The 15475-nt window shown below is 39.6% G+C and overlaps 1 protein-coding gene across 6 annotated transcripts in view; it reads left to right on the top strand.

The window, feature by feature from the left end:
* ZNF385B (zinc finger protein 385B) overlaps positions 1 to 11137 on the top strand; it is a 144402-nt gene extending 133265 nt beyond the window's left edge. For 3 of the 6 annotated variants that reach the window (XM_056496739.1, XM_056496740.1, XM_056496741.1), the window contains exons 5-8: positions 5322 to 5558; positions 6596 to 6774; positions 7872 to 7973; positions 9561 to 11029. In XM_056496739.1, the coding sequence (XP_056352714.1) occupies positions 5322 to 5558; positions 6596 to 6774; positions 7872 to 7973; positions 9561 to 9779 (737 nt within the window). In that variant the 3' untranslated portion in view covers positions 9780 to 11029. Of the gene's footprint in view, positions 1 to 5321; positions 5559 to 6595; positions 6775 to 7871; positions 7974 to 9560 lie in introns of all 6 variants that reach the window. The other 3 variants (XM_056496737.1, XM_056496738.1, XM_056496742.1) reach the window with 3 other exon arrangements.
* The last annotated feature ends 4338 nt before the right edge of the window (positions 11138 to 15475 follow it).

Genomic DNA, 15475 nt, shown 5'->3' on the forward strand with positions numbered 1-15475 from the left:
CTCCCTTCAAATCTTATTTCAGGTCAAGGAGATGTACATCAGCTCTTGTTTCCAATATAATTATTTGTGGGTGTTCTTGTTCTATCCCTGTGTTCCAGGGTAGATCCTAAGGTTTGGTTAGGCAGTACTACAAGTACAGTGTGACTAAATAAGTTTTCCCCACCTTGATTTTATTTTGTTGTAATTTCTTAACATCTCCCTTAATTACATTCAGCCAGGCTTGTTATCTCTTTGGCTGTGATCTCTCTACTTTAATGGTTTTTGTTCCAAGTCCTTCAAATTTTGTTACAATATTTCTGTGGTACTGATTTTTCTCTCCCCAGATTTATGGCCTTCACTTTCAAAGCTCTCCATACCTTTGTATGTCTTTTGTAATACACTTTCAGATGTGTCTTGCTCCTACCACACACAGCCATTGAAAGCAGCTTCCCACAGAGCTTCCCACTTTGCCTGGACCTATTTGTGAAGAGTTCCCTGCAATCAGCTGCAAAACTTCCTTCTTTTAATCTCACCTTTAAAAATTTGTCTTTTGCTGTGATGGGTTGAAAAACAGAAAAACACTTGTGAGAAGTTTGACTGCCACAGTGGTGCCTGTGTCAGTGACTGTGGTTTCATACCTGTCTGCAGTGATCATCTCTGCCCTGAAACTGGTCCTTTGGTCTGGGGAACAATTTCTGTGTGCAGAAAGCTTAGAACAGAGAGGTCAGCTGGTGACTATTGAGTAACTTTTCAAGTAACTCACCTATCTTCAGCATTGTCAGTGGGCATACTTTGTAAAGTGTGGGAAAAAAATGTATCAAATTTGTCACTTTTTAGATTTATTTCATATGTGCCAAGTATTTAACATGTCAAATTTAAACTGAGAATTTTATTTTTCAACAGACAAATTTTTGCTTTGTGTTTATGGATGCTAACTTAGCTTTCCTGATAAGTTTTTCAACAAAAATTCTTGGATTGTAGAAATTAATGCAAGTGATTTAACCTTTTCTACACAGTTGTTTGGGGAAAGAATGTTTAATACTCTGACAATCTCATGGATTTCCTTTTCTATTCTGTAATCACTGTATGCTTCAAAGGTTGTTTAATGCAGCCCAGTATTCACAGGCATATTATGGAGCTGTTGAAATTACAGGGAGAACCTGATAATCTGTTTCACTCAGTACAGCTTTACAAGTATGGGAGATATGTTTGCTTTCCCTCAAACTCTCTCTTAGTCTGCAAAATCAACACTTCAAACTAATGGCAACTCCCTGTAGCACAATTTATGTGAATTTATGTAAAGGTTATCACAACCCAATATTGGCACCACATTTTCTGTATCCCAAAAATAAAATATTAATGTTTACTTTCAGAAATCACTTTTTATTTTAGTTACCACAGGAAGTGATATAGTTAGAAATCAGTTGAAAATGTTCAGGATCACCAAGAAGTCCTTTTTTTAAAAGGTTGCTCTTTCTAATGTGTATCAAAGCATCACTCTGATTCAAACAACAACAACAAATAAAAGCCATTAATGGGTAGAACCTATTGTCTATGCCACAGCAGCTGCAGTAAGATTGGCATGACCTGCAAAGGTCAGTGAGCCACTTCAGCTGTAGAAATGAAGCAGTAGAACCTGTAGGTTTGAACCTATGAGGTGTTACTCTCAGTGTCCTAACTTTGGTACTTGAAATGAGGCAGTTCTGATCAGATAAATAAGTCTTGAATTTTAACATGGTGCTGACACAAGCATGAGTCAAACAAGCAGAAATATGTGAAAACAACTTCAAAGCAGAATTAAAACAATGTAATGGGTGAGAAAAGCATTGCTATTACCAAGCCCAAAGCAATACTTAATTAGCTGGCTTTAGTTATTTTCCCTGGGCTCTACATCAAAATAAATTCAGGCTTCAGTAAGAACCTGAATCATCAATTTACTTTTCTGGAATTTAAGACACAAGAAATATGGCTTTTCTGTATGGAAAAGGAACATAGGGAAGCAGTACAAATTAGATTTTAAATTAACTTCTTGCATATGTGTTTTGGTGTGAGCATTTCAACCTGACCCTGATGCAGATTGAATCACAGCTACTGTCTTCAGGCAGTAGGTTGGTGCTGCCCTGGTCTCATGCTTCCAGCTGTGCAGCAGAAGCTGGTGTGCCCATGGTCTGGGCAGGATGGACTCACCCCTGTACTTGTTTGGGCTCCACCTGGCTCTATTGGTCTCAACCCAGGTGGAGATCAGAGTAAATCTGAGCCTATTCTCAGAAATACATTCATAAATAGCAAGAGGACTGTAATCCTACAGCTGCATCTTAAAATTCACATGTATTTTATAAGGTTGTGATAGTGTGGAAGTATGGATATGAGTACAGCCATTAAGTTATTTTTTTTTTATTTCTGCATGCAAATATTACTTGTTAGCTCTGTGCTATGAGTATAAATAAATCATCTTTGTACTTTGTATATACATGAAATTTGCATTTCCTGTGCTTTGCACTGTTGAATAGTTGGCATTTCTGTCTCAAACATAAAACTGTAAGTAATGGTGTTTTGAATTCCGTGGATTGAAACAATAAGCTGTTATCAAAAGCCCATTTGGAAAAGTGCAATTTTCTGATTTTAGAAGCCAGGAAAATGCAGTTCTGGCCCCACTGCAGTGATAAATACGCACTTAGCTCCATGTACTTTCTGTGGGAGTTAAACTGTATAATAACCTTACAATTATGATCTTTGAAGATGTTCTGCATTAAACATTTAGAGTGGTGGAAGGAAACATTAATTCATAGAGGCGCGTATGTCTCCTTATACATCTCCATCGATGAAGAGCTTATTTGTGTCAGGAAGCTTTCCAAATGATGGAATTATTATGTGAACTGAGGTTCTTTCCAAAAGCTGTGATACTGGCAGAATTGAGCCCAGCTGCATGCTGGTAACTTCTCTCTAATTTTGTAGAAGTTTCCTTGTTAGTGTGTTCCATGCTGTATACTCAAGAATTGTTGGAATATGAATTGTGAGAACACTGTAAATCTGGGGAGTATTATAAAAACCAACATACTGCATCACCTGTTGGCCAGTTAAGTGGGAAGTGGGAAATGAAATCTGCAATTTTTTCAATCATCTGTTAAATTCAGTGTTGGAAAACCATCACTCTGGGATGGCAATTGATGGCCCATGTAAAATGGATCTTCTTCCATATCTTGGGATCTTTCTCCACAGACCTTTGTTGGCAAAACAAATAAAGTGTGCTCCCTCTTGTTGTGGTCAGTGAGATGGTGCAGGCAGGGGCTGTGGGCAGGAGTTTCAAAAGCACTGAATTTTTATATAAAAAAAAAATAAATTTAAAAAAATACATGGGGAATGACATAACCCCAAAGCCAAATTGGAAGAGTAATTTATACATGTTAATGTACAGCTTGCAGTTCTGTAGGTGTATTTTTCCTTTAATGCCTGAAATGCAAGATACTGTGGAACCTTCCTCTATTCCACCCTGGTTCACATATATCCTGGTGTTCTGCCTTTTGCAGTTTGGTATAATATTGCATAGAAAAAACAACACCAGCAGCAATTCTATTTTTCAGTAATGTAAATTTGTAAATGACAGCTGTTCAGTGTGTTTCATTTGTAGATGTTAGCACCTCTGAGAATTTTCCATATTGAAAACTCTTTAATTTAGAATGTTAGCAAATGCTGTTTATCAAAACTGTTTTTATGAAGACTCATAAGTCATATGAAGTATTCTAGATTTTTGCAGATGTGACATATTACTATGGAGACTTTAAAATTGAATAGCCTACGAAGTACAATTTAACATCAGTTTCTTTTGTCACACTTCGTCAATCAAAATACATTCAGAATCTGATTTTAACATTAATTTGGTCCTAATAGTAGTCTTTGTACTTGATTATTTGCAATGCTTAATACAGTTTATATTGTGTAATTTCAAAATATTTTTATTGTTATTTTAAAAAATCATAGTTCTTGAATTAGAATTTTCTTTCTTTTGGTTTAGAACAATCTAAACTTGATGTACTGCAATGCACTTCTGGGAAGTATGCCAGCAGCTGTGGGGTTTAGTTTTGGAATGGCTATTCATAGTTCATACACACTTTCAAGTGTTTGAGTGGGTACAATCCTGTTTTCAGAGTTCTTGGTAGCACAGTCTTGGCCTGATACACAAAGGTGTGTTAAGAAGACAGAATCTGGTAGCTGTAAACATAAAGTGCAAGGATCCATGTTAAAAAATAAATGCTCAAAATAGAGCCTAGTTTTTCAAGTCAGCTCAACCCAATTTCAAGCTAAGCCATGGGTTTTAAATGGGGAGGTTGCTCTCATGTAGATGTTGTACTTGCTTAGATGATGAAATTTGATTTCAGTTGTTCAGTGGCACTTATTCAGTCATTTCTCATGTCTGTTTTGCCAGGGTTGCTCATACCAGCACTGTCCCCCTCCCATCCCTGTTTGTTTTGGACAGAGCTTGTTTTCCTGCTGGCAGCTGATGTGGCTTGTGGTCACAAGGCCTGCAGTTGAACAGCTTCAAATGCAGTGAGCCCTTGAGGGGCAGCATGTAAGCAGGGAGCATTTGAATACTGGCTGTGGCACAGAGTTCCTCTGTAGGCACAGCTGGGACATTTCCTCTCTTGCTCTGTGATTGCCATCTGCAAAATGAAGAAATACCTGCCTACCTGTCTCGTAGGAGCACAGATGGTTGACTCATGTCTGTGAAGTGATAAAGGGGTGCACTGAATGCACACAGAGGCCATCTTATCCACAAATATATGGGGAATTGTTAATGGAAAACCCTAAAAATATCAGCAACTGTGTTCCTGTGTAGCACCATAACTCCTGGAACTGAAATGAGGGATGTGTGTCAGGATGGTGCTGGAGCCTCTCAGTGTCCTCCCAGTGACTTTGAGGAACTTGAGCCCTTCCAATTGCAAATGTATTGCTTTTGAGAAGTATTTTTTAATTCCCAATGCAAAGTCTTGCTTGTTTCTGAGTGCTGTCCAGTCCTTAACCCTGGCTTCCTTTGGGATTGCTTGGGCTCCTGTCCATGCAACTGGCTGTGCCTGCAGCACAACAGCAACAACAGCAGGCATGAATTTGGTGAACTCACTGGTATTCACTGGTAACTTTAAAAATAGGAAAATCACCTCTTTTGTCAAATTACACACATTTCATGGCAGGACTTTTAACAAGATTTCAAGGATGCTGCTCTCTTTTATAAAATAAGACAAATTAGCCCCCTGTTGTGCTATGTTTGCTAAACCCACAGGACTATTACTGTATGCTTTTTGTGTGTGTGGCATAAAACAACAACATATGTATTTTATTTCTTTTAGAAGATAAAGGGAAAGAAAAACCCAACAGTGCAAGTCAGCAGTCCAATGCAGAAGTGGATCCTTTTCTTCCCAAACCTGGAGCTGCATCTGCAGCACCTGCCTCATCCTCCAAGAGCACGAACGGAGCTGCTAACACAGTTACTGAGTCAGAAGAGGAAAAAGCCAAAAAACTACTTTACTGTTCCTTATGCAAAGTGGCTGTGAATTCCCTTTCACAACTAGAAGCCCACAATACAGGTGAGTACCCATATGGTACAAGTAAGTTGTGTTAACACATTTAAAATTCAATGTAACAAGGTGGAAGCCACACTTCACTGAAGAATCTTTTAGTCAAAACTTACAATAGCAAGTTACAAAACTGGTCCTGTTAATGGCAGCTTCCTGTGTGGTTTTTGATATTCTATTAAAGCACTCTGTCATGTTTTTTTAACTATCTTTCATGTACTCTCTAAATGTTTAGTTGACAAAATCCCTACAGTTCATGTTAGCTAATCAGATCCCTTCATACCTTCACACTGAGGATTGCAGTATGATCATAGTGATTTCTATAACACTTAAGGTTTCTAACATGTCAGTGTTCTCTCTCATATTTTGTCTCTCTATCATTGGTATCTGTTATTTTTCTGGTAAAACTTACAGTAATTTATTTGTTAGTTGATATTTTTTATAATTTAGGGTGGGCTCATTAGGTTTCCCAGATGTCCTAGAATCTTCTGATTATTGAAGATTAGATATATGTCTTTTTTTAGGCCACAAGCAGCAATCCCTAATGTACTCTGTCTGTGCTGGTGATGTAAAGCTTGTTAACAAGCCATTGAAGCTGGTTTTACAGCTGTAATCCATTTTTGAAATGGGCAAAGCAGCCATTTCTTCCAAATCAGAGGATATTTATTGAAGTATTCCTGTTCCTAGGCAGGTTTTGAGGGATTGCTGTGGTTGCTGTCCCAGTGTTGACTAATACCCTTCTCTGCTATTCACTGGCTTTATGGAATCTGGCAGAAGAAAAAACAGCAAACACTTTGGCCATCCAGTCACACACTGCCCCCAAACAGTGAGTCCAGCATGCCTGCTGTTCCCTTTTTGCACAAAGCCTTCTGGCTTGTCCTTAGATCAAGGATGCAGGAGCTACACTGGCTGAAACAAGAGTGATCATTAGTCCCAGTCTGTGGTGCCTTTAACCATTCTGTCTTGAAGATAAATGTCACAAAGTCCCAGGGCTGAGGGAGTGTTTTGTGCTGCTGATCACGAACCCACCTGCCTCTCCTTGCCCTTAGGCTCCAAGCACAAGACCATGGTGGAAGCTCGGAATGGTGCTGGTCCCATCAAGTCTTACCCGAGGCCTGGATCCCGAATGAAGGTGCAGAACGGCAGTAAAGGCTCAGGACTGCAGAACAAGACCTTCCATTGTGAAATCTGTGATGTCCATGTTAATTCAGAAATTCAGCTTAAGCAGGTAGCTTGCATGTATCTGGAGCTCTTTGTTGGTTGAAGTTACATTGCAATGTTGTAGCTGCAGTGTAGGGCTGTGTAAAGATGTTGGTGAATACTGAATGAACTTAGTATTTCTTACCTGTCTTCCCACAACTGTTTCTAAATATTTCATCATAGGTCAAGTTCACTTAATTATTTCACTTGGGGCTAGAAATGGGCTAGAAAGTTGTAAAAACAGAGGTGCCAGTATGAATGAATGACATAGAAGATCTCATTTAAATTTTTTCTGTGGTTCAAGATAGATATTTGAACCTTATTCTCCTAACTATAAGAAATTCTGGGTTGAGGTTCCCTGAATTCATCTTTTGGTTCTGTTTCCAGTCTGCTGGAATAATGTTTAATGCTATGTGAGAAGAAAAACATGACTCAAATCTATTGGCTTGGGACAATCACCAGTAGGGTAATACTGTAGATATGCCTGAATTATGTAGAACAACATTATCATTAACAGTGTGGCTGTTGTGTGCCCATGGAGCTGTTCTCTGTCTGAGCCAATTAACCCTGGGTTCAGAGCTGTGTCCATACAAATGGAGTGAGTCTGATACCCAAATGGGAATCTCTGACTGGATGGTGCTGTGCTGCCTGAATGTGTCTTCTCATTCCCTGTTTTTTAGTTAGCCTAACATAATGTTAAATTGCATGTGCAGACATATCCCTGGGTACTGGTTCTTCCTCCAGCTAATATTGAATTATTTACACAACTGAACAGTATCAGCGAGATGAAAATTTACCTCTTAGTTCTGCATATCCCTATGACCTACAGCTCTGTCTGGTTTAAGGCTCCTCAAGTGGAAAAAGGAAATACTAACCAAAATATCAATAATTTGTAGAGGCTGTCTTGAATTGCAAAATATGCCATATTGGATTAGTTTCTGATTCTCTATTTGATATGCTCCAAATGTTTATGTTTAATTTAGCAAAACTCATCATTGCTCTCTCTAAAGAACCTACTTTATCTTACAAACAGGGGCCTAGGCATATCCTGCTGATAAATCAATTTCAGACTCAAAACTGAGAAATGTTTTAAGAGCTAATTAAATGTGAGGATATTTATTTCAGCACATTTCCAGCCGAAGGCATAAGGACAGAGTGGCAGGAAAGCCTATGAAACCTAAATATAGTCCTTACAACAAACTGCAGCGCAACCCAAGTATTTTAGCAGTAAGTATTTTTATTTCTCATCCCTGTCTGTGTGAATTTGTGACCCTGGGGACTCCCACTGCACAGAGACAGGAACATGACAGACCTGATGCTTCTGCAGCCTCTCTTCCCCTGCAGGCTGAGTCTGCACAGGAATGAGATTTGAGGATAGTTATGTATTCTGTCTGCTCAGTCCAAGGCATGCAGACAGCACTGCAAGTGTTATTTACTGCTAGAAAGAGGGAATAATCAGTGGAATGGGGAATGAACCACGTGCCCCGTGGAAAGGTATCGGCTCTGCTGGGCAAGGGCTCTTCCCTTTGAAGGCAGCAATGGGTACACTCTGTCTTTTTGCATGCCTGGGATAAGTCTAAGTTATGATGGATGAAGTCAGGGAAAGAGACATAGAATGCTAAGATATAAAAATAATAGTGCTCATTCTCTGTGTACAGCAAAACATTATGCTGTGCAGATCTGTTAGTTGGTGCAAAAGAGCCGTCAGGTGTTTCAGAGAATTGACTGCCTGTATGTTCAGGCCATGTCTATCACTGGATATCAAACCACTGGCCAATCCCTGTCACACCCTCCTGCATTGCCAGGAATCCCCCCAGCTGCTCCTGCTGATCACCTGCAGCTGAAGTCCAGGCTGGCTTTGGCACAGCACATTTTGTATTTTTATTTGCTCATGACACAGCCAGTGTTTATTAGAGAAAATTTCTTTCCACCTGTGGCACAAAAACAGTTTACAGGTTGAAAAGACATGCAAATGTGTATGGGCAAGAGAAAGCATGTGAAAAGCCTGTAAATGCTAAAATATTGATATGTCTTTGTAATTGTTAAGAGGCAAATTGAAAATGCCTTAGGCTTCCTCTAAGATTCCCCACTCGATAAGTTCTGCCCATGCTAATCTTCTTCACTTGTATAATACATCATTTTATCATCTGTTGCATAAGGAGACCACCAATTATAAAGGAAAAACATGAGCATTTTTGCTTCCACAATTGAATGATTGTAGTGCAAACCATTTTCAGTGAGAGATATAGATGTGAGTGTATATATTTCTGATTAGCTATTTCACCACAAGCACCAGCAACACTTGTAGATCATAAACTGAGTCATATACATATTTCAGAAAAAGTTCTTTTTGGTATTAGTCTTAAACAATATTTCTACTTTGAAAAGAGCATTGGAAGGTGCAAACCTGACTGGCCTGATTTGACCTTCCCATCTTATCCACTCTGCTTTCGTATAATTCATTTTTGCAAGTAGAAATTTTGACTTTTGATATTGAAGTCTTAATCGTGGGGGTATTTTGAATATTTCATGCACAGTTATAAATTATATAAAGTTATGCAAGTTATACTTCCTTCTAAACATCAGTCTGTTGGATTCTAGACTCAAGAGATTTATCTTTACATATAGGATTTGGTTGCTTTGATTGCCCTGGGAGTAAGAGGACAGTGCAGGTACCATTTCTAAGCAGCTGGTAGGAGGTTTCTGTGAGAAGCCACAGTGCTCCCTGTGGCAGGGTTCACTTTTTCCCTCGTGTGAAAGTGGGCGTTGGGAGAACCGTATTTACATTGCTTTTGTGTGTGTGTTTTATTCCAGGCAAAACTCGCATTCCAGAAGGACATGATTAAGCCTCTGGCACCTGCTTTCCTCTCCTCTCCTCTTGCTGCAGCTGCAGCTGTCTCATCAGCTCTGTCCCTCCCTCCCCGGCCCTCGGCATCCCTGTTCCAGGCACCAGCGATTCCGCCAGCCCTGCTCCGGCCGGCCCACGGGCCCATCCGCGCCACGCCTGCCTCCATACTCTTCGCACCATACTGATCCTTTGGTGGGAAAAAGGGATAACTGTGGCCAGTACCAAGGGTAAAGGGAAGCAGGAAAGGGGTTGAAATTCTCAAATGTTTCTCTTTTGCAATGCCATCCAGCGTGACACCTCGTCTGACATCATAAAGTCCATCACTGACAGCGCTGCGTTCTGGAGTCTAGACACCTCTGTCTTCTCTCTGTATCTATTTTTTTAACCAAAATAGTGGGATTTACTTAAAAATTAAATTGCTCATAAAATTTATACACCATTAAAGATCCATGCATCTATTCATTTTTTTTCTTTTTTATTTTTTCAATTTATATGATGCACCTTGGAATCAAGGAACATAAAATATTTTCCTGACAGACTTGAAAACTAGGGTCTTCCTCACTCACACCCATGTAAATACTTCTCTGAAAAGCAACGGGGTGTAATCTAACGTGGAAAAAAGGAAAAGGCAGATGAATCAAATGCTTGACTGCAGATAACATCTCAAAAAAGGAATTGCATCCATTTTTTTCGTGTGCTCTTGTTGACAGGGATTTTGTGCTGTCCTAGACCCCAGTACTGGTGTATCTTGTGTAGTACTACAGATGTACCATGTCTGATTTTAATACTTTTAGTTTCTGTGCAAATGTTTGAAAGCAATGCAACGCTGAAGCTTTTAATTATTTCTTTTGTGTCATACTTTATTTAGAGAAATCAAAACTAGAAAGCCATATAACATAGAGTTAAGATTACTGCTTGTTTGCTACTTTCATTTAACTTATTTTTGTTGTTTCTTCACTGGTGTTGCTAAGCAATGTTTAAAGAGAAAAAAAGCTTTTCAATTGCACATTGCCACAGCTCACATGTGTTGTTCAAGAAGACAATGGATCCATGTGTTTGTACGTAAATATCCTGTTTTCTTAATTTCTGACTAGTTTCCTTTGTAATGATGCTGCATAACATTGTGGCTCCCTAATGCAATAATGTACAGAACATAAAATATTTATAATTGACCATATTCTCTGTTTACTGAATATATTGCAGTAATGTCCCACCTATCTTCTTACCTCCCCAACCCTTTTATAAAGGTGAATCAATATGCAGTGCTCAGACTGGAGTCATTATGTGATAATGGGGACTACAGGTGGAAGAAAGGAAAAAAATAAAAAAGAGAATTAACTTTTAGAGCATCTCTATCAGCAATCCATAATAGTAAGATGTCTGTGTATTTTTTTAAATGTACCTTTTCAATAAAATAATAAGAAAATTATACATGCTTATTGTGTTTTAATTGGTGCAGGAAAAAAAAACCCTGAAACAAATTTAGCTAAAGGAGTCTTCCAGGAGCAGACAAAGCATCAGAGTTGCAATAAAGTATAATTACAGAACCTGTGTTTGTTTCCCTTGTGTTTTAATGTCTTTTCCTCACTGCAGCCTGTAACAGCCTTTACTGGGGCTTTTTTGCAGCAAGACTGTAAACATTCACTACATCAGAGTTTTGGAGGAAGACACAGCAGAGACAGGTGTGTGATTATGTGGGTGTTTTACTGTACCACCAAAATGCTACACCAGGGTCATTGCTAATGGAGATTAAGGATTAACTTTAAAAGCAGCCTGGGCAGATTTGAGACTGGAAGCAGATCACTTTGGGAGCAGGACTTGCTCTGAAGTATGGGCAAAGTCTGCAGTTGCTTGACTCAGCAGCAAGCTTCTGAAGGGAGGTGTGTGGGGAAGCTTGAAATTATCTTTTTTTACTGCTGAAATACTACATCTATTCTTTAAAAGCCTGCTCTTTGTTAATAAAAAGTGGAAAGTAAAAAGTGGAAAGTAAGGAGGAAAAGAGTAAAAAGACTCAACTCTAAGGATTAAATGAAGCCAACAGGGGCATTACAAATCCACAAAGGCCAAGGAAAAAAAACTTCAGAAACTTTATACTAGAGATTTTACTGACCAAGATATACCCCATAGTAGCCACATTATTAGAGACCATTTTCTGCAAGTGTAATTCTCCACAATTTCCACTGTTCTGTGGAGCTTTCAGCTGTGTTGTGAGAGGATAACTCACTGGAGAATCACCTAGCAAAGGGGTAGGGAAGGGAATCCAGGCTTTCAGGTACCTTTATATTAATCTTGTGGACTCTGAGAATCACAGGTGGCAGGTAGACATCCTGCCATGTGCATCTGTCTGTGCCTGCTTTTGCAGGAGTCAGATTTACCTGCTCAGTTGATATCACCACTTGGACTCTCATGATAATGTTACACTGGGCCCATCTACTGATAAACTAAAAGGCAGTTCCTCTAAGAGACTTTTTATTAAATATAAGTTGCCTTGTTTTACTTCCTTACAATCTGATCTTGAGCTCAGTCGTAAAATTGATGAATTTTATGGTGAGAAAGTTGTCCAAAAGATTTTGTCACATTTTTTTGGGGGGGGAAAGAGCATGGTGGTTTTAAACTCTGCATGAAGTGTTCCACTATTTTTATGGATCTGGCAATAACCAGTGGGTCTTACTGTATATCTTTTGAACATGTCACCTTGAATAAGTGAGGTACTGCACTATTTATTCATGCCTGGTTGAACATTAAATCTCCACAGACATCATCTGGTCACAGTGGTCACAACAATTTTCTTACTGTGGCTTCTGTATTCTTTTTAACTATTTTTTGCTTAATGCTCTTGTTTCAAGTGACAGCTGAAACATCCTCAAGTGTTTATTGGAATGGCCAGCATTTCAGGTAAAACTTAATTTAAGTGTCTAGAATTCTTCCATATTGCAATGTTTTATTGTCAAACTAACACTGTTTTAGAAATGTTTATATTTGGTTTCGTGTCCTTTCGTGTTTTGAAGTAATAGTGGGTAATGCCTGGAGCAAATTGCACAGGAAGGTTATTGCAATATTCACCCTTGAGTAGGAGGCTGTCATCTTAAATGAATATAATTCATTTAAATGAATTAATTAAATGAATATAATTCTAAATATAATTCAATAATTCTAAAATATAACAAGGTCTGCTGAAAAATCAAAAGTAATCATTGTATTACAGGGCAATTAACAGCTGATGGAAACTTTGCAGCAGTTAATACTGACTGGTAATTCACAGCACCAGGTGGGCACCTGCTATGCCTGCAAAAATGAAGACAAACATCTTGCCTGCAACAGGCTGAAGAAGGAGAACTGGGAGGAGGATGTACCTGGAAAGGTGAGACAGTCAAAGTGGCAGGCAGGGGATATGATTTGTACTGCAATATTGTTGCTGGATTTTGGAAGGGCTGAGGCAGGACTGTATTTTTCAGACCAGAAAAAGGACCTTGCAGTAATTGCAATGTGATGTGTTTCAGGCCTTTGTGAGTTTTGCTAAAACAAATACATCCATCTTATGTGAAAGTATTTGACTAGAATGGTGCTGGAAAACGTTTGTTAGATGAAGTCAGCTAATGTGAGCTATTTTGCTAGGATAGTAGCAGCCACAGCACAAAGCCTTCTTTTTCAAAACTGCAGTTTGCACTTTAGATATACAATGTAATTTCAGCAGACCCAAATGCCCAACATGCTCAGCAGCCAGTTGGTGCTGTCAGAGTACTAAATCTCAGCTACAGCTTTCAGGATACCTCAGGCAATGAGCACCCTCTCTAGAGCTCCACACTCAGACCCAGCTCTTGTCCAGCAAAGGATGTTTCAATTTTGTTTCCCCAGGATTTTTAAATTTTTTTCAGGAGGTATCTTGCTCATAAAATATGTCATTTTTGGTTAAGATTTCTCCCCAGAACCAGCCACCCAAGTTACTTCTCCATTTAAACACTTTTCCTCCTCCAGCTGTGAGAGGGGAACATATTCCCGTTGTTCAAGGATCAATTTCTCCCATCCAATCTCTTGCTATCTCCTGTCTGAACCTATTGATGTATTGTCCTGCCTCACCCTCTGGTTATATCAGCTGACTCTCTCTAGCTCCTTCCTTGACCACATCAAACCATGCCCTTGTTTTTCTAGCCCTCTATCAGCCTCTTAGGTATGAGTTCCCATAGTTTGTCAAGATGTCAGCTCCCTTCTCCATCCCCTGAGTGAACTCTCTTTTCATTTTCCAGTAGGTGCTGGTGAGATTTTTTTCCATTCTGTCCTCGAACTTAAAAGTTCAATTCCCTAAATTATAAAGTTGCCAAAATTCTACTTTCAATATCTTTCCTGAAGCCCACTTCTGTCAGCAAAAACCCAGACCCACCTCCTACCCCTCCTCTAAAATGAGCTACCACCATTCCAGGGAGAGTAAAACTGTCATGAGATATTGTGATGTCAGATTTTAGCACATAAGAAAGTCTAAGAATAGCGGACAGCATAACAGTGACTCTTCTCATTTTATCTGTCTAAACTCTGTCAGCCTTGACTACACTAAGCACATTTCCTGGCAGATATGATGCTTGCCTTGGAGGGTCAGTGATGCCTGCAAACTCTTCCTTTTCAGGATATATTATCTCTTCAGGAAGGGAGGTGGTAGCTTGATTCAAAACTAATTTTCACGTTGAACTGTGCCAAATCAGGTTTTTGTATGCAATTTGAATTTTAAAATGTTCTCTAACATTTTCTGCAAAGGCTGCATGAACAGTGGATCTTCATTTCTTGACTTCACCAGAGCTGCTCAGGGGCTCTCAGGGCTGAATTGTGTGAGTCTACCCCTTGCCCAACAGGGCAAAGGAAATAGTGGGGGTTTGTTTTATGTGAGAGCAAATGTACTGGCTCCACCCCTGCTCTATCTTGCTGTATGATTCCAGTGGGAGTTATGCTCCTGTCCATCCACCCTGTTTGCAGTGCAGCCACCCTATGGAGGGTGCACCTGTGCCTCACAATGTGCTCTGTGCTGGGGCTTTGCTTCCTTTCCTGCAGAATGTCTGACTTGGATCAGAGAGACAGGAGATCTCTTTCCTGTTTCTGTCTGGCTACAGGAGTTCCCTTCCATATCTTGAAAAGTTAATTCTCCAAAGTGTCTCAAGTCTATGCCTCCCTCCTTTCCAGAGGTTTTTCCTTCTTCTTGCCTTCCTGCCTCCCTCCCCCAGTGCAGAGGCAATCAGAGTTCATGTAGAAAACCCCATCCAGTGTGAGGTTTACCTGTCACTTTCCCAGGTGGGGTGTTTGCTGCTGAATTATTCATCCCCCAAGGAATGGGAGATGGCAACAGGAACACAATATCTGACACCACGCTGAACTTCATTAGGAAATGTTTTTTACCTGACAAAAAAAAAAAAAAATCCAGACTCCAGTTCCTTGCTGATGCTAAATAGACTTCATTTATGTTCTCCCCCTTCTCAGCTACCCATCTTTGGAACACATGGGGTGGCAGATCATGCAAACACAGATATTTTCTACCCTGTGTGCCCTTTGTGGTGCCAGACAGGGCACCAGGCTCATAAATCAGCTACAGGGGTTGCTGTCTGTAAATGATTTAGTGTGGGAGATACTGATTAGTGGTAGCAAAGGCACCAGAATTTTTTAAATGTAGAGAGTGATAAGATTTACATCCATGTTTTCAAATGCAAAAGTTAATTTTAAAATGATGACTTGCTGTTGCCTCCCTGGGACTGAATGCTGGGAATGCTCTGGTGCCTTCTAAATCATCAGAGCTGGCTTGCTCTGCAGTCCACTGTCATGGGAAAAAAAGTATTAAATAGTTTAAGTCTCCTGAAAATACTTAGCTCCTTATATATGTTGCCTGCCATTGCTCTTATCTATT

The sequence above is a fragment of the Oenanthe melanoleuca genome, chromosome 7 (assembly GCF_029582105.1).
Source record: "Oenanthe melanoleuca isolate GR-GAL-2019-014 chromosome 7, OMel1.0, whole genome shotgun sequence".
Taxonomy (NCBI): Eukaryota; Metazoa; Chordata; class Aves; order Passeriformes; family Muscicapidae; genus Oenanthe; species Oenanthe melanoleuca.